Below are 20,510 nucleotides of genomic sequence, written 5' to 3'. Positions count from 1 at the left end.
AATACCATGTTTCGGCAGTTGATTTTTGTATGGCTGAATGATACGAACACAACATGGGTTAATAAATCAACAGTTACCTAGACAGTAGTTTGAATATATTTTAATGTAATTGATCAGATGCTTAGGGTAATCATTTGTAATGATTCTACCAGCATATTCAACAGCATATGGTACAAATGACGCTCATAAACACGTCTTAACCATGAAAGACAGTATACAAAAGTGCTCAGGCACGTACAATATAGTACTTTTGATTAAACATGTTTGACTAAATTCATACATCTTTTCATAACATTTGGATTTTTACAGTTTACAAAGAACAAGTGGAATTAAAATAATAATAATAAAAGGAATTGGACGTTTCAGCACAGTTGCCATCATCGTGTAGTGTTAAGACAAAAGAAACTGGTGAGATATAAGACTGATTGCCATTGATATATTTGAGTTTGATTAAAATTTTACTACTCTGAGTGGATACAAATGTGTGCCCTTTTGTGGGCTGCATAATAATAGCACTCAGGGACGAAATTGTTAGCTTCCTCCACCCTCTTATAACGACTAACAGCATGCACAAGGCAGTTGGGAAGACTCTTGCAAAGAGACTCGGCCACAGATATCATGTCACCTTTCAGCTTCTCATTCTCTATTTGATCCTTGATCTGGACTTTGTTGAGGGGTTTAGGGTTTGCAGTGAAAGACACCACAATCCTTACTTTGTTGTCAGTCAACAGGTCAAAATAATTGATACCTCCTCCACTTCCATGGTATCGCTTGCCAGCCAGCCAATTCCAGAAAAAAATGCCACTATGATTAAACACTCTAACTGACCAGGAGACCCAGTCATACTTTTTAGCAAGAGAATCTAGGAGGAATTTAGTAAACTCAGGGTCAACACTGCTCTGCCTCTCCACGAGCTTGTGTTCTACATCCTTCTTAGCTTGTTCAGGAAAGTTGTTCACACATTCATCCACCGCCGCCTTCATACGCTTCTCCACGTCCTCCATGCGGCCTTGCCATTTCTTCACCATGTCCTCTCCAACAGTGCCTTCCTTTAGTGCAGTGTAGCCCATCACTGCTATGATCCCAACTACAAACAGCTTCTTTAGGCGAGCGCAGAATTCCTCCACTGCCCTCCTGCTCATCTGCTCGGTGACCAGTATCGTGTCCAGCATCGCATCTCCAGAGGTGTTCTCTCCAGTGACGGCGTTATACAAGCCATCGAGGTTAACATCACGGTCAGTGTTCTCGTAGTGGCTTAGAAACTTTTCCTTCTTCTTCTCCTTGAACTTCGGTTTGGCGATGACAAACTCTTGAAACTTTTCATACTGACTGATCATCTGAGCCTCGCGGTCAAAGTTTTGCTTGTTCAGAGACGTTCTCTGCAACTCCAGAGCTAATTTTTCAATCTCATCCTGTATCCCTTCCAACTTCTGGTTGACCCTTTCAAACTGCTCGGCGAGATACTTAGCCTCTTTGCCTTCTGGGTTGCTAAGGAGCTCAGCTGAGGCCACAAAAACTGCCTCCAGGATGGGATGGAACTGGCCAACAGTGGCTGCAAGGACCTCACAGCCTTGGCTCATGATCTCCACTCCCTTTTCAATCTTATCCTTGTTCTCCAGAACCCATTCTTCCACTCGACTCATATTGGATGCCGGGAAAGAGGTCCTGTCTTAATCCTTTAAGGGAGGCAAGTGCTCTCTCTCTGTAACATAGTAAGATAAGTCATTTAAAAACCCTTTCTTAGCCAAGTAATACTAAAATCAATGCCAGAATTAATGCGGCCACCTTTAAAGGTCACATTTATTTCCCCAACATAAGTTTTTTGATGCAACCCGAGAACAAAAAGCAGACATTTTGATCACAGAGCTCAAACAAGTGTAGGTGTTTTACTGTTCACCAGTTCAGTCAGTTCAGTTTTTCAGGTTCCTTATAACCTGAAGCCAGCATATTGTGGGAAAGTTAAAAGCTGGACATGTACAAACATGCCCGGAGTCATAATACACCACACCTTCTGATTGCGGAGCTTGGGAACGATCAGGTGTCTCTCAGCATTGAATGAGAATAAACATGCAGAAAGTTTACCCCTGTTCAAAGTAAACATCTGGGGGGGGGGGTAAGTAATGAGTGTGTCTCAGTTGTGAAATGATGCCAGACAATAATGGGGGTAATTCCAGCACTAGTGGGGGAAAAGTATAAAACATCTGTTTCCAACATGCGTTTGCTGGGAAAAGATGTTTAAATGGACAAGCTGTTGAACATTTCATGGTATTTCTGGGTAGTTTCATTACACGGGGGAGATGAGCTCACACATATATCTCATTTCCCAAGACCCTGCGTATTCTACTACGGCAAAAAAAGGCACACCCAGATCTGAGAAAATGTGTATCCGTTTCACTTGTTCAGCAATGTACAACACAGGATTTGGACTACCCCAAAATAAAAAAAATAAAAACACAAGACTGTAACCAAAAGTAAAATTATGCAACATGCAAATGAAGACAAAATCAAATCCTTGGTTAATGCAAATAAAGTGCAAACAGCCCCCTTAGTACATTGTTTTTAATATTTCAAATAAAAAAAGGCTTAGTGGAATTAAAATGTACTCACGACGTCTAATGATTATAATGATGAAGTTCCGTTTAAAAGAATCCATTTGTGAGTCAACACTCATGACTCAATTTGCCTCATCAAAGCACAGCTATTTTAGCATACATTTAAAATAAGATTCTGACCATTTTTCATATTTATTTTATACAACATGTATGAAAACATTATGTTTTTCTAATTACAGGTCCATTCCATATTTAAATTAGATAAATCTGGGAGGAAATAATCTGTTTTATCAATAGTTCTGATTCATTTAGTAGAAAAGTAAAAGAAAAATGTGAGCACCAAGACCATATTATTATTATTAAGGCACATACAGTATGTAGGCAATAGGATGAATTGCCTTTGATCATTTTTATATAATATAGTCTTTTTTCCCCCTCTCTCCCTCTATCTCAAAACCACATCCTTGGTTACTAATCCTGCTACACTGACATAGCAGAAAAAGTCTTATTCAGGTCAATATTTACTTAAGCACAAGATCCGGCCATCTCACACTGCGTCAAAAGAACCTTTATCTTATTGTATGTATTATAAGCCAGGACTTACAAATACAATCCAGATCCAAAGATCATTTAGTTTTTTAATATCTCATTCTGTTTTATGTCAGTGTTCACTGAAGTTACTTTTGTGTGTTAAAAATAGCTGAGCAAATAAAAAGCACAAAAGAAGAAGAAGCAAAGTGAAAAACCATTAAAAAGAGAGAGAGAAAAGAAAAGAAATCATCAAAGGCTGAGAGGAGAAAAGGGCTTACAGTTAGTCGGTGAAATGTGCAGAGGTGCCCTCTGTGGTGTTCCAGTGAAGCCCAGCTGTGCTGAAGAGCTGCAGCCTCTGTGGCACGACGTGTATTTATAGCCTCTCTTCTTCGCGACACTCCCCCTTTGGATGTGCTCCATCTCCTGCGAGCATTCCTAGGAGCCCACTCTGGGAGGGATGGGTAACATCCTGTAAACATTGCCCTTTTTATCATTTCATAAAGTTCTACTTTGATTAGTGAAATGATTTTAGACAGCACTAGATTACCAAAAAAGTAGGCATGCTAATTTAAGTACAGTATCACAGTCTGCGTTGGGAAAAACTGAGAAAGTTAAAATAGATCAAATTAGAGCTTTTCGTGGTGTATCACAAGACCAAGCGTGATACATGTGGTGTGAACGCTGTCTTTGAGCCTTTACACATTTTGAGTGAGACTGTTCAACAATGGAGTGAAAGGCTCCTCTGTTTTCCCCAGCGGCCTCTGTCAGGGAGGCTGACCGGGAGCCTTTGTGCTCTTCTTGTGACCCGCTTTGCTAGAGGCGCCTACTGAATGAAAAAGAAAGCAGACTTCGGTTATCCCCGGAGATCCGAACCATATCAGAAGCCAGCTAATGTGCCAACATGATGCTGTGTCGTGTCGCTACTAGATCTCGCACTATGCTAACCTGAAACAAGAAGGCTCTCACAGAACCACACTCATATGCGGCGTGATGGGTAGAGAAAGTTTGCACTACAGTTGCACAACCTAATAGGTTGTCTTTGGCTTCCTATTGCATTTGTAGTCTTTAAAGCTCAGAGCATTTTAGACATTAATTGTTTTGCTGTTTCTTTTTTTTTCTAAATATATATATAGGGTTCATGGTTTTGAGAGATGTTAAGAGAGTGATGTATCCTTCTTTTCAGTACAACTTATGATGGCTATATGTACAACTTATACTGTATAAGTTACATGAATGAGCAAAAAGATTTTAAGATTTTAAGGGTCAGATTGGCAAAGAAATAGCACAGATACTAATGATTATGTGTCTTTATTGTTTTCAGTTGTTTTAATGACCAAATAATAATAATAATAATAATAATAATAATAATATGCCTATTTTAAGAGTTCTACATTTTTGCGACATCATTCCCATATCCCATATCCCATTTTGTTCTACCTGAAATATCCGAAAACCCAAATACATGTATACACTTTGAAGTCTAAAGTCCCACCAGTAACACACACCAGCAAGACTTTCTTATAAGCATTTTTTTTAATCGTCATTTGCCCATGCTGTATTGCCGGTAAGCATCTGTGCTGTCTGAGTTTTAAGGGTTTTAAACTGGATTCGAAGACTCTTATTATCCGTATTGTAAAATCACTCACTCTTACTCTCGTCTGTACCGCTTTATCCTGTAAACAGGGTTTATTCTGTATCCCCGGAGCCTTAAGCACAAGGTAAGTTATGGGCAATTTGGGAACTCAAGTTAGCCTAATCTGCATGTCTTTTAACTGTGGAAGGAAACCGGAGTACCCTAAGGAAACTCATCAGGCACAGGGAGAACATGCAAATTCCATGCAAACAGAAGTGAGAATCGAACCAGACCGGAAATCAAACCCAGACCCTGAAGGTGCAAGGCAACATGGCTAACCACTAAGGCGCCTTATTGTAAATCACCTTACACCAAGTAAAAAATTATTTAGATGGTGCATGCCAATCAGAAACAGCATACAGTACAGTGTAAAGTTTTATGTGTCCTTTCTATTAAAAAAAGCATATTTTTTAACTAGACTATAACATATATAAGCTGAAAAAGAAAACCAAGCTTTGATGCTAGAACAAGGTTTATAGAGCAGCTTCATTAGCAGCATTCTTTCTTATTATATCCCTACAATGGAAAAGCTTTTACTCTAATTGTTTCCAGATTAGCAAGGTGCGCCAAACAAGCAAGTGTGCCCGTTTGTCTGTTGGAGCCTGGTTTCTCTGGTATTTAGTATAAGAACCCAATTGAAAGCCAATTGTGCTAATTTGTGCATAAGATCTAACAGGTAAAATATTTCCTGAAGTGCTATAATAAAGGATAAACTGGAACATGGCACTAGTTAATGCACTGAAGATAAGAAGGTAGCAGAATTTCAATAATAAATAAAAAAAACTAGTATTTTAATGAAGAAAATCCGTCAGTAGCAAAAGTAAAAGTTGCTGATGCATCGTGTATTGATCACAAACAGCCTCCAGCGCTTGACCTCGAGCCCTCTATTACTTAAGTACATTATTAATTACTATTTTAAATCACCTTTGCATTCCTGTTGAGATTTCAGATCAAATACAGTACATTAAATGCAATTTTTAGTTACAGATGAGCAAGTAGTGACTGTGCACATGAGGAGTTTTTTCAGGCTGATGTGGAATAAGTCATGCTGTAGATCTGAGCTATATCTGACTGCAGACGGGCACCGACAGGACTCACATGAAGGAAGTGTCATTTTGTAATTGTGGCGTTAGAGAGTTAGCTTCGGGACATTTATATATCAATCAGACAGGTTTGTCTTGTCTAGGAGATAATTAGTCAGTATGTATTTCAGTTTCACATCGGGGAACCGACTTTGTTTTTTCCAACTCCAGCCGTCTTCCAGAGAGAAAAAAAAAAGATGTTACTTCAGTTTTGTTATGCTCGGTCTTCAAAATATGAAATTCTAAGGAAATAAAAGCTGCTATGCAAAAGTGTATTCATAAGCTAATAAATAAAGTAATGCAACAGATAAAGAAAACAAACATTTGAAATACAATGCCTAAAGGCTAAAACATTGTGATTTATTTGAAGACTGAATTTTTTAATTAGTGTGTACTGTATATTTGATGTGGTTAAAATAATCACAGACTTAAAAAGAACTATATAAAAAAAGTTGTGTGTGTTAATTGAGAAAATCTGTATAATAGAACTTCAGGACATGTTGTTACAGAATAAGATTATCAGCTCTAAGGTGATACTTTAACACTACGTCCACTTCTTTACACCACTCTGTCACTGATCATTTTACTAATCAAATTATATTGCAGTTTAGTTTTAATCAAACTATTCCCAGACTGGATGTTGACTTAACTCAAAACATGGAACTGATAAAGCATGACGTGGTTCTGAGATAAGAAATAGAAACCTCGTGTCACAGAATTCCTGTGTCAGTTTGGTTCACCATTACCAAATTATACTGAACAATTAACAAGAATAATAATCTTCTAAAGCAAACTTTGCCATGGACATTTAGCTGAAACTGAGCTTACATCCTGGAAACTTGTTCAGTTATAAACAGACACTGTGATGTGCAGTCGTTTCCGGTGCACTGAATCAGAACACGGCTCATGGCAAATCGGGGGAAGCGAGGTCAAACACACTCACACTCCAGAGAAATGCAGATTTAATGACAGATGTGAATTTTAAAGCTTCCTGTGGTTCAGTTGTATTGCAAAGAGGAATAAGTTACTAAAGTCAGTTTCATATACATGCTTTTTATGCTTTGCACACTCCTGTTTACAAAATTGTAAGATTGTTAAAATGACAAAAGATCCTAAATGACAAACAAGAGTTTGGTCTAAAAAACATGTAAAGTTTAAAGAACTAACCAAGGTTCCAATACACCCGAAAACAGACAAGATGTTTATTTAATAAAAAAATATATATAATAAAAAAAACTCTGTCTTGTACAAAAACAATAAATCTTGGAACAAGGCTTGTTTGCAAACACACAATTACACTTCTAAGTGCTTTATATACAGTAGTGTGTCCCTGTTTAAGCATGTATGGTTGAGTCCAGGTGGAAACAGTCAACAATCAGGTGAGTTGGAACCTGATGGTTCAGCTGAGCGCTGGGAGAGTCTGTACAGTCCTTGCCGGCCATGTTGGAAGGCCACGGGGCATTTGGTTAACACGACATACTGTACAGGTATTACTTGTCACACAGTCACAGTTCTGTTGATAAATACCTTATCTTCTTGATCCTTCAACAGAATTTAAACATTGCTTTGAAGCAGTTTAATAAGCAATATCCAATCTGGTTAGTCCAGTTTTGATACAAATCATACCGAGTTCATTTATTTTATAATTCTGCACTGCTGGCAAAGATGTTTTTAAGGGAAATTCTGGTTGTCAAAATGAAGCTGAGGGTTCCCTATTTCTCACACTTTCCCTTACATAATCCTCATTTAAATATTCTAAAAATAGGATTTCAACCGATTTTTACAAGGAAGCTCCTCATAAACCAACTCGCACTGGCCATATCTCTGCAAACAATCATGATACAGTGTACAATAATAACCTTGATATCAAAACGGAGCTTATTGAACCAGGAATCTAAAAATATGCATACATGCAACTTAAATCACACAAAATGCAGCTTATTTGGATTTGTATGCATGCTAGTCTACTTTGGTTACCACTTTGGGTTTAAATTAATTAATGAATCTAAATTTCACACGGTTCTCATAAAGTCAAATATCACCTCAAATGTCACCTCAACTATTAACACAATCTTAACAGATGAACTTTTCTGTTTTCTGTCGTGTTTAAGGTTAAACTTGTCTAATTTAACATTTTGTTTTAAATGTGATTTTTTTTTCTAACTTAATTCTTCTTAACTAAATAGGTTACAAGGGTCATGTTTTTAATGATAAACCAATTATTAGGCTTAGCTAGGTTTGGAACGAGGATGTGGGTGGAGTTTTTTTTCTTTCCTGGCCTAGTTCAAAACTAGACCAGTTCTGCCATGATCATGTTAGATAGCCGTTTTAGAAGCCAGATAGCCATTTCCAAGGCTGTACATTTGAGACTCATCCTTCATACTCATGTGCATAAACACGCACGTGCACATACAGTAAATGAGACTAAAGAGTTTACGTTGCGCAGTTGGCATAGCAAATAGGTTACTGTTAGGTCACTGCTTGACACAATTTTAATTTAAGTTAAAACGGACTAAAATTTAAATGCTTTAAGTAACCTGGATAAAATCTGTATTACTTAATGTATTTATTTATTTTTTATTATTATTTTTTTTAAGTATGTTTTTTTATCATCTCCAAAAATTAATTTCTATCTTGTGATTTTGAATAGGAACGTGCTTGTTTTAATTCATGAATATTTGATTATAAACATAGAAAATACTTTTAGAACACTTTTTATGGACTTTGTTAAATTGTAACAAAAACTAAGACATGATATTACAGTAATCATGCAAATACATTCAAACATGTGTGTGTGTGTGTGTGTGTGTGTGTGTGTGTCTCTGTGGCTTGACATGTTTCTGTGCACTCAACAGAAAAATGCAGTTTTGATGATAGATGTGATTTTCCAGATTCCTCTGCTTTAAAGCGGAACAGAAACGTTACTTACTGCGCTGCAGGACAGTCTTCCTTCCAGTTTCCTTCTGCAAATTTAGTAAAAACCCCGGAAATCACTGTTGAATCTCTAGGCTGAAAAGTTTCCCTCTTAATGTAAAATGCTTACTGTCTCACTGTGACTTAACAAATCTGTCTGAAATGTGGTAAAACTGTCATTTCTAATGATTTGATATCATTCATTACATGAACAAGCAAAATTCCCAAGTGTGTGTAAATGTCCTGGGTATTATCCCCATGTTCGACTTTAATGACAAAAATGTCTCTGTTGGTGACGAGAAATCCTATGGACAAGATGCTAATAATTTTATTTATTTAGTTAGTTGGTTGGTTTATTAGTTAGTTTGTTTGTTTTAACACTAGAAGCGCCGCGCCAGTGTCAACTACTAATAACGCGGTTCAGCGGTCATTTGACCGCCTATTGTTTTGAATGGGAAGCTGCTGCTGACACACAATGATCGCTAGATGGCGCTTTCACCCAAAGCAAATAGTTTAGCTCCAAGATCAACTTGCACTTGGACAATGCGCCATTCATTCCCGCGTTGATAATCAGCTGTATCTTTTTTTCATATTCAACTGAGAAAACCTACTACAGAGTCTCTAAGGGGACAAAGGAAAAGGGGGAAAACGGCAGAAAAAAGCCATGTTTTGCATTATAACCGAAAGTGTTTGGCATGACATTTTTCTGTCGTTTTTTCTCCTCCTTTGTCCATCTAGGGGCTTCGTACTATAACAAAAAGGAAAGCTCTACTTAATTTTATATCGTATGGAGAAAATTTATTAGTTTGTTCATTCTATTTGAAGCTTCTGAACGTCTCGGAGCAGCGATTTAGTTCTGAACTCGCTTCCGTGAAATTATCGCTAAAACAATATTAAATTTGAATAAATTAGATCTACTACAGCAAATAATAAACTATGCTATGTCATAACCGAAGCAAACACCACGATTATGCCTCGTTTCATTCAGTGTTGCTAGGCAACGGACCACGCGCCTAATCGGCGGCAACGTGGTTCACTTGGCCGCGGTGTATTATAAACCTGCGGGATGTTTCACTGTTTATGTTCATGTAATAAAAGCGAGGGAAATGTGGAAGTGATGTGTGGCCACTGAATGAGAACTAAACCAAAGATTTCGATAACTACACTGAGTGTAACATCTGCATAGTGACACTAAACAGCTGAACAACTTCACTTTTCCGTTTACCTCTGAGAAAAAAAGCTGTATTTTGTTTGTTTATATTTAAACAAAAAGGTACACGAAGTAGGCGTGCACGCGCACACACACACACCTCCCCTGAGCCCTCGGTCAACATCTAATGACCGTCGGAGTCAAGACGTAGCCTAACGTGGTGTCGTGTCGGATTACAGCGGTCACGGAGTGGAAAGACTTTGAAGCAGTTGCAGCGGTTTTTCAGTTACAACAAGCACAGCGATGAGTCCACGTTGTTTCACTGGTTATGACATAGTGACACTAAACAGCTAAACAACTTCACTTTTCCGTTTACCTCTGAGAAAAAAAGCTGTATTTTGTTTGTTTATATTCAGAGTAACACCTTCCAACCACCTCTCATAGTCTATTGTTAGATTTAATGATTTGGCAGAAACTAATTATCACTACATAAGTACCCCAACACCACTGATCATGAGTTTCAGCTGAAACTAATTCTATACATGCAACACGTGTGCACGCTATATTCAGGGGCAAGAGGGGCAGCGCCCCCTCAACTAAATGTCTGCAAATGTTAATATATTCCTAAAATTAATATATTACAAGTTGATAAACTGATCTGCGTTAGCAGAAAAATCCGCTGAAAAAGGGACACTACACAATACGGTATTAGATGTCCCTCATGTCTCTGTTCTCGGCTGTGCGTATTCATTCACAGGCTGCAGCGCGCGCACGCGCACACACACACCTCCCCTGAAGCAGTTGCAGCGTTTTTTCAGTTACAACACAGGCCCATAGCCAGGGGGGGTTCGGGTGGTTCGAACGACCCACCCCTCATTGCCAAAGGTCCAGAATTTTTTGTTATTATTATTATTTAATTTTTTTATTTTTTGAGACATTAAATTTATTAAATTATTCTATTAACCATAGGCGATGCTGTCTAGTGTCTATATGCGGTGTAGACAGCATTCGAATGAAGTTTATTATGATTAATTGTTACATAAAACATAAAATAAGCCCACAAAAAATAATTTTTATCCATCCCACAGTCTTGTAAGTACATTAACTGATCGTCTTTTCCCCGTAATATTTGTATATTATTATTATTAGATAATTATTGGTAATATTTTTATATTTGTTTATATTCCTCATTTCAATCTCTTTACTTCACGTTCTGAATGTAAATGATAGTCTACTGTAAATGCTCGACATGCTTATAAAGATTGAATTGTGCTATATGACTGGGATTTTAAAGGTTGAATTTAACATATTTTATTATATTTCGCCTAATTAATATACTATATAAATAACAATTCGTTGAATATTAAATATATTTTATACAAGTTCAATAAAGTGAAGAGGCAAAGACAAAGAAATGAGAGAGCATGTTGATGAGAGAAGTTGAGTTTGTAGTTTAATAATATTCCAGTAAAAATTCCTTAAATGTATTCTGTTGTTAGTGTGGTTTTTAAACTTTTGAACACTGAGTGTGTGTGTGTGTGTGGGGGTGTGCTTTTGAAGTGAAAAAAGTCGCACGTGATCTTAATAAGCAATTTGACAACATTGTAGTAAATATTTTTGGTGCATCAAAAGCATGCACATTATGATACCAGCAGACAAGCTAATCCAGCACATGTCACTAAAATGCAGTATTTAAACCTCAAAATTAAATACAAAATGAGTAAAAACTCAAATACAAAATACTGAGAAAAAAGGTCCACTTTTTTTAAAAAAAAAGAACCCCCCGTTGCACTAGGCTAGTGTTCTTGTATAGAATAAATAAATTAATATCACATTCCAACCACCTCTCAAGAGAGTGCCATAGTTTTGCAAAAATACTTGCAAAACATCAGCATACATTGGAGGGAACTTCTGAGGTGGTCAGTGATTGATGGCACGGTCGTTCGGAGGGGGTTGTGATCACACCTACAGTTCTTTTGTTCTAAGCTGTCGGTCAAATATCTCTCCACTTGAAATGGAAGCACAAAATTGAGGGGCAACATGCAAGGGATTTCAGCATCTCGACGCACAGTATACTAAGCTGTTTATAAAGAAGACACTGTTTGTTTTTTCATTTTGTAATCTTTCTCGTGTTTACCTTGTACTGTACAATGTATATATATATATATATATATATATATATATTTTTTTTTTTTTTTTCCAGATAAAATTGCTATTACTTGACCCTGAAGTTTAGTTTAGCACAAAAAAAAAAATGAAACGTCCTTTCTGGTAAATCAATTGCATATGTAGTTTATTTACAGCAATTCTTTAAAAAAAAAAATATATATATATATATATATATATATATATATATATATATATATATATATATATATATATGAGTCTGGATACAGACCAAATATATAGCATGCATCTTTATACATTTGGAATCTGCATCTACATTTTCTGTTGCATGTATAGAATTAGTTTCAGCTGAAACTCATGATCAGTGGTGTTGGGGTACTTATGTAGTGATAATTAGTTTCTGCCAAATCACTAAAATTAACAAAAGACTGTGAGAGGTGGTTGGAAATATATACAAACTAAAATACAGCTTTTTTTCTCAGAGGTAAACGGAAAAGTGAAGTTGTTCAGCTGTTTAGTGTCACTATGTCATAACCAGTGAAACAACGTGGACTCATCGCTGTGCTTGTTGTAACTGAAAAACCGCTGCAATTGCTTCAAAGTCTTTCCACTCCGTGACCGCTGTAATCCGACACGACACCACGTTAGGCTACGTCTAGACTCATTTGCATACCGACGGTCATTAGATGTTGACAGAGGGCTCAGGGGAGGTGTGTGTGTGTGTGTGCGCGCGTGCCTACTTCGTGTACTTTTATAAACATTCTAAATATAAACAAACAAAATACAGCTTTTTTTCTCAGAGGTAAACGGGAAAGTGAAGTTGTTTAGCTGTTTAGTGTCACTATGCAGATGTTACACTCAGTGTAGTTACCGAAATCTTTGGTTTAGTTCTCATTCAGTGGCCACACATCACTTCCACATTTCCCTCGCTTTTATGACATGAACATAAGCAGTGAAACAGTTCGCAGGTTTATAATACACTGCGGACATATGTAATGACCCCTCCTGAGTATATACAGTAAAGCCTTATTTTTGAATTTGAATAATTCAGATCTACTACAGCAGATAATAAACTATGCAGCTGTCAGCGATTTCACGTAAATAAGAGCAAAATAGCTTTATACTGGCTTTTACTGGTGCGATTTTAAAAATGTAAGCATACAAGGTGATTAACCTCACAGAACTAGGAAAAGTCATGAAAGGAGGGTCCTGGAATCTGATCGAGTGTGAAGTATTTTTTTTTTTTAACCCCCTTGCGGTCAAATGACCGCTGCTCGGCGCTTCTAGTGTTAAATGTACAGTAAGTGCCAGAGAATAGTAAGAAATTAAAATAGAGTTTTTTCTTTTACAGATGACCTCCCAAGATTAATGTCTCACCCATTTAGTTTCTTTTGGGGGATTTTAAGCATGGCGTCTTGCTAATTCACAAATTGAATAAGTAAAAGTAATAGCTACCAGAAACAAATCACTTTCACATTCACTTTTCATACTAACTGCTATTTAATTTAAGAAAATATCCAGGAAAACCTGTGCTGATCAGTATTCTCCTCGTCTCTGTGGTGGGATGAAACAGACAGACCAGCCATCGACCATGCAATCATAATATCGATGCATGCACTGGAAAATACAATACAAATAAATAAAAATGCCCAGGGATTTATTCTGGACTGTGTACTGATTTCACTTCTGATTTTATTTCGATCTGAACAAATGTTTTAACCCCTGAAAATCCCATTTCCCTTCAGGAATCTCAAACTGACTGATTCAGAGACGCTGATTCAAAGTGAAAGCTTTGACTTTTTTTTATTCATAATTAAATGCCACCTTTCTCTGAGCAGTGTAGGTCAGTGTGATTTATCACTGTCTGTCATCTAGGCATAGCTTGTTGATATTCAGTATTCTCCTCTACAGTTGCTCTAAGAATAACAAATGCAGTTTGTTTAAAAAAAATGTCTGTGTTGTGACTGCACGCGTCAGTCTGGAGGACGTTTCTTGGGTTCTTGTGTTTAGTGGAAGGCCAAGGTCATGAGTGTGTACTCCTGGACATATGAGAATATTTTACTAAGTAACAGACAAATTATTTATCACTTGTGCTGGGAAGATTAATTTTCCAAGTGTTAAAAATCTCACAGAATGTATTAGACACCCCAGTAAAAGAAATAAGGAATAAAGTAAGAGCAGATCCCAGTGTTTGATTTCTTTTATACTGTTGCCATTTAATAATTTTTTTTTTATTTATGAACATGTTGTACATTTTATCATTTTTTTTTTGTTATGTTTAATGTTGTAGAACATTCACAAAACAAATGAATGTCTTTCCAGTTGTGGAAAAGTCAATGTCACACTTTTATTTCTGACTGTTAAAACACTCACGCTAGAGACTTCTGAGGTCGAAGATCTCACACGCGTGCTGATATTCAGCACAACAGCATAACCTTTTCTTTTATAAAATAAGGTACACTACCGTTCAAAAGTTTTAGAACACTTTCTAACTCCATGATGGTTCCTGATTTTTATTTCTTTCTACATTGTAAAGGAATGCTGAAGGCGTCCAAAAAATGCATTAATTTTCTTTTGAACAGTTAATGGTGAGATGTTTCTGCTACTTCTGCTCTGTAAAGACTTCATAACGCCTCTAATCTGAGGTGCTGTTAATTGGTCATTTTTCAGGCTGATAACTCTAAATGAACTTCTCGTCTGAGGCAGAGGTAGGTTTTGGTCTCGCCCTCCTGGGACGGCCTTCATGAGAGCCAGTTTCATTATGGTGCTTGACGGATTTTGCAAATGCACTTGACGATACTGTTCTTGCAAGAACTATTACAGAAAGGCTGACCTCTGTGTCTTAAAATAACAACTAACTGTTGTTTTTCTTGTTGTTACGTAATTACCTAATTCCATATGAGTTATTTTATAGTTTTGAAATCCCCAGTATTGTTGTAGAATGTAGAAAATAAATCACTAAACCAAAAAAAAAAAGGAATTTGCAAGTGTTCTACTTTTGAACGGTAGTGTATATTAAGGTATTTGGTTTATTATCAAAGATTATGATTTGTTTCTTTATTTAACCAGATATTTAGCTCCAACAACACATGCTTCCACGACTGGTGTAATTAACTAACTGCGGCTGGTGAAGGCTGGTATATTTCCACTTATTCTGCTTTAGAATATCAACTCTGTTAACTTCCTAGATCTGGAGTCGAAACCCAAAAAACTGGCGTCTAGTGCACTATGTACAGTAGGGTGTTCCACACACCAAGTAGGGCCCTTGATCAGGGGTTATAAAGGGATTTGGGATTCAGCTTTGTGTTAGAATCTAGTCAGCCTTAGCTGTAAACAGGACAACAATGGTTCAGAGGCGATTCAGAATGACTAGGAAGCAATTATTAAAGAGACGGCGTGTTGTTTAAGACGACATAACGTTATCAGATGTGTGTTCTTGCTGAACGGTTGTGAATGTGGGTTTTGGCAGGCAGCTGCTCTCTCCGCAGTACTGCGGACCGTACAGACCTACAGTACTCTCACCCACACTAAAACCCACGGTTAGTGTCATTAATGATCATTAAAACACCTGTGAAATGACCTGTGGAATGATACAGATAGGTAAATTGTCCAATCAGATTACTCGGTCAGAACTAACGTTTGTATAATAAACATTAACTTACAAAAACTTTTTTTTTTAAATCTGTATATCTGACACATCTGTCACAGATCTTTTATTTGCAGCTGCTACTGTCAGAGCTGCTGCTACAGAAAATTAATCACAATCATCTGACCAATTAGATTAGAGGATTCAACAGCCATTTGGTTTTAAAAATGTGCAGCAAAACATTTTAAGTATAAAGAAGAACTACTTCAAAGTGTATGTTGCTTTGTTGTTGTTTTTTTTGCCTTTTTTCCTCTTTGGTTCAGACAAGATGAAATCTCTCTCTCTCTCTCTCTCTCTCTCTCCTTAATACACACACACACACACACACACACATCTATTCAGGGTTTACTGTCTAGAAATAAGCCACAAGTAAAAAGTTAATACTCATGAGATGATCCAAGATGGCTCCCAGTTTGGCACAGAGTGCATTACTTAGCATGTAAAAGCCATTAGTTCATGCCCTGTGCACTTTACTGCACTTTATAGTGAGGCATGAAATTAATCAATCTATATCGCTATCAGCCATGGCTCCACTCTGTTTATTTCTGGTGCATCACTCGCTAGTGGCTTTATTACTAGTCCACACCAACTAAAATGATAAAAACATTACTCAACCCAAATACTTACTGTTATGCTTCCTGACTTTCACTTCCTTCCTTCCTTTTCTCCTTCCTTCCTTCTCTCTCTCTCCCTCTGTCTCTCACTCCTCAGCCAGTCTCATGCACTTTCACCGCACAGTGCCTCTGGGGCTCAGAGAGTGGAGCAGTCTTAATTAAATGTCCTTGGAACAGTTTACCTAATTTGCTGCCTCATTTGGTGGCAGATCACCTTCAGGGTTAACTACGGCTCTGCTAAGCTGAAATCATATTTGTCACCATGATAAGCCTGTTTTGATTGTGGCATGTGGCATAGATTGTCTAAATCATTCAATTTCTTATTGGGAAACCAAAAAAAAAAAAAAATTGGATGTCTACATGAAAAATCGAACATCAGTAAAAATCGAATGTGCGTGATAGACTAGGTGTGGTATATGACGTAAAACAAAGCAAAGCTATAAGGCAAACAAACCAAACAAATGGAGAGTATAGTTGCTCGGGCGGGAGGGACAGTGGACGATGGCAGGCGGGGATGGGGCGAGCTCCACATTTTCACATTGATGGATTGAAAGAGATTGTGCTGTGGGAAATTATGGTGTGTAAGATTAGCAAAGATTAGCACACCCTGATATATTGCAGAAGACATTCACTGTGTTTGTAGTCGAGACAAGGGTAGAGGGGGGGCTTATCTCATCGTGAGAATGCGTGGGTGTGGGAGGCAGGGAGAGAGAGAGAGAGATTCCTGTGTGCTGACGTGGTCGAGGAGACAGACAGTGAATGATAATGAGACTGCTGAGGGAGAAGACTGCAAGCGTATGCACACAGCGTCAGTCTATATCACCATTCTGTGGTCTGCTAAACTGCATCGTGACACCTTTTTCCAGTTCACTACCACTGCTAGCAAGATATACTGTATGTCAGATTGACTCTGACCTTCTCTTTTAAGCTTAATTTAATAGAAATTGAGTTGATTCATTTTTTTTTATCTAGTATTTAGTGTCTTGATATACACAAAACTATTTATTCCATCCATCCAGCAGCCTAGTCCAACTAGGGACTTTGGAGGCCAATGGTCAACATTGTATCTATTCCCATTTGTACGACCGTAGTAGGACCTCCACATTCACACACCACGAGCAAACAGCAATTAGCATAATCCGCATGTCTTTGGACAGTGGAAGAAAACCGACCAAGCACGGGAAGAACATGCAAGCTTTATGCACGCAGGCCCGTCATGAGAATCAAACCTAGGACCTGAAGGTGCAAGGCGACAGTGCTAACCACTAAGCCACCAACTATATATTACAAATAGCAAAAAGTTATTTCATGTACTGTATGTCTCACAGACTATATAAAAATAAGTGTATGCTATTAGCTATTGAATTCTGCCTGGCCAAAAAAAAAGGTCACTTTTTCAGAAGGGTCAAATTATTGTCCTGAACCAAACAAAGAAAACAACTAAGGAGATCTAAAATGTCAGAAATTGGTTGAAAATCGTGCTGAACCCTCAACTCCATAGTAGAATTGTAGTCCGAAAAAAAATCATGACATGGGATCACTTAAACGCCTGAAGTTGCATAGAAAAAAAAATGTACAGTAGAATTCAAACCTATTTTTAATTACATTTTTTGTTGTTGTTTTTTTGTCAAACTAAGAGCATTACTCATACAATGTGACATGAACTCAAAGGATTGGGACTAAACAGCTGTGTGTCCATAAGAAAACCACTTGTTAGTGAGACTCATCAGAAAGAAGAAAAGGCTCGAGCTTTTTAGGGAACATAGTTATTGGTCTTTGGAGCAAAGGCCATATGGTCAGATGAGTCCAGATTAACCCTATTCCAGAATAATGTGCGCATCAGGGTAAGAAGGGAAGCACATGACGTGATCCACCGATCATATCAAGTTAAGTCAAGTGGAGTAGGCTGTTATTGTCATTTCAACCATATACAGTTCAGTAAACAGTGAAATTAAACAACATTCCTCCAGGACCAAGGTGCTACATCCAACATCCAGCAACTAAACGAAACTAGCCAAGATAAAACTTAACTAGCTAGGACAACTAAGTAACACTATAAATTAACAAAACTGTATAAAAAGACAACACAAACATTTTGCATTGGTCACTGTACAAGCCTCTGGAGACTTGAGTGTTATGATCACGGGTTGTTTCAGTTGGTCAGGTCGAGACTCAGCAATGAAATGAAGTCAGCTGACGACCTGAATGTACTGAATTACCAGGTTAACACACTTGTGAAGTTTTTCTTCCCTGATGGCGCGGACATATTTCAGGACTCGTATTATGAAAGAATGGCATGAGGAATATAACACGCATGGACTGGACACCATATTGTCCTATATATTTGTCGCCTAAGCCATATTAGCAAATACAATTTTAAAGTTTAATGTTAAAATTAAACTTACTTTGTGATGTTAATATTAATACTAATGAAAAAATTTACTTTGACTAAAAGACCTTAATAAATATTGGGATGAATATGAAAGTTAGAGTGACAAGGTATAATTTTAAAATATTTATTAATAATAATAATAATAATAATGAAACAAATATATCCTATGCCCAAAAATACTGCCAGACATCTTAAAGCCAATCTATACAGCTGTTCGCGGTGAGCTGCTGTGTGTCACTGAACAAATGTTTTAATGCTTTTTATCAGATCAGGCCACTTAGGGAGTAGTGAGTGGGTCGATGGTCCACTCTGACTGATGGGTAATATCATTAGCTCTGGCTGCGATTGGCAGATGTAGCCGGACTGAGGCATCCTGGGATTGATCGAGCTCCTCCTGCAGTGCTCTAAACCTAGTCGACATAAAATCACTCATTTGTTTATGAAATATTGATATTGGCTGAAATCTCTTCCTGGAGGAGGCCGGGCTCATCAAAGAGTCTGTATACAGATCTGGAGATTCTTTCCTTTTCTGTGCTCTGTGTTACAGTATATCTTTCATATCTTGCTAAATAATTTAAATATGAACGTGTGCGCTTAGAGGCAGTAGTCAAGCCAGGGAATCAAACACACACACACACACTTACACACACAAACACATAGAGAGATAGAGATAGATAGATAGATAGAAAGAGAGAGAGAGAGAGAGAGAGAGAGAGAGAGAGCTTTTTCTGCAATAAATGTGTGACTAGCGCCATCTGCCACCTGAACACGCACACTTACAGACGCATAACGGAGAAAGGAGGATGTTTAACGGTCGACCAGGTGGTTTAGAGAAGCGCAGGTTCTCCGGCTGTGACACTGAGGCTTGAAGGAAGCCACAGTAAAACCTTTATCAGAGATAATAGCTTTCCAGATCAATAACATTAACCAGGACAAAAGCCACTCAACCACTAATGAATACAAGAGTTTCCACTGGCTGCGCTTTGGGTTTCTTAGCAGAAACAGTTTCACATTCTAATACAGTAACACAGGGTTTGTGTGCGTAGAAATAAACCACACACATCACACGGTTCTGATGTTAAAGTCATACTTTTGTTCATATTAATTTACTATCATGCTGCTAGCCTGAGCGTTTATTATAGCTCCTTTTCTCTGGTGGAAATGATGGATGGTTCCCTAGCTCACCATCCCAGCAAGCGTAATGTCCAGTTTTTATTGAGCTGACTTCAGCATTCTAGGCCTCGTCTTCTCTGCACCAACAAACCTGCACAGTGGGAAATGCTGACTTACGTGCAAATCCCGTAATTAAATTAAACGTGGCTTTGAGTGGTGTACGTGTCCGCTGCACAGACTTTAACAGCAATCGACGTCAGCTCGCGGTTTGTAAATCGTGATATTGTGTAACAACAGGATGCAGAAAATGTGATTATGTGAACGATACATCGTTCCGATGTAAACTGACAGCAGATCCGTTTCTGAAGTTGTGCTCTTTAAATTAGACTAATGATAAAATTGTATGTAGGAGGTGCAAGTCCTCAGGATTTAGTTTAATGCTTATAATTAGGTCAGGGTTCTGCAGGAGAACAAAGATGTAGGAGTTTGGACTCAAATTGTGATCTGCTGGATCTGGATTCATAGCTGACATCTTTTATTCTCTCGTTCAGGTCTGGGCAGGCCATCCTGAGACAGCAGTCTTGCACAGAATTAATAGGGCAGCACTTTGGCACGCACATGTAATGCCTAAAGCTATGTTTCTTGCCATATTGTTCAGCAAAATCGATATTCATGGCGCTTAGTCTGCAAGATGTTCTAAACTGCAGTATCTGCGAAATATAGGGTCAAAAATAGGCAACTGCACTGCAATACATAA

The 20,510-nt window shown here is 37.7% G+C and overlaps 1 protein-coding gene across 1 annotated transcript; it reads right to left on the bottom strand.

Annotated features, from left to right (window-relative positions):
• Nucleotides 1–84: 84 nt before the first annotated feature.
• rpz5 (rapunzel 5) lies at nt 85–3,457 on the bottom strand. Its single transcript, XM_053487800.1, has 2 exons — nt 3,362–3,457; nt 85–1,702 (listed from the first exon to the last, which is right to left on the bottom strand). The coding sequence occupies exon 2, from the start codon at nt 1,641–1,643 to the stop codon at nt 462–464; it is 1,182 nt and encodes a 393-aa protein (XP_053343775.1). The 5' UTR covers nt 1,644–1,702; nt 3,362–3,457; the 3' UTR covers nt 85–461.
• Between the last annotated feature and the right edge of the window lie 17,053 nt (nt 3,458–20,510).

Source organism: Clarias gariepinus, chromosome 26 (assembly GCF_024256425.1).
Source record: "Clarias gariepinus isolate MV-2021 ecotype Netherlands chromosome 26, CGAR_prim_01v2, whole genome shotgun sequence".
Taxonomy (NCBI): Eukaryota; Metazoa; Chordata; class Actinopteri; order Siluriformes; family Clariidae; genus Clarias; species Clarias gariepinus.
Note: the sequence above shows the minus strand (reverse complement) of the source record. Positions and strands in the feature narration are given on the sequence as shown.

Coding starts and splice junctions, on each gene's coding strand:
- rpz5 (XM_053487800.1), bottom strand. CDS start 1,643: ATGAGTCGAGTGGAAGAATGGGTTCTGGAGAACAAGGATAAGATTGAA.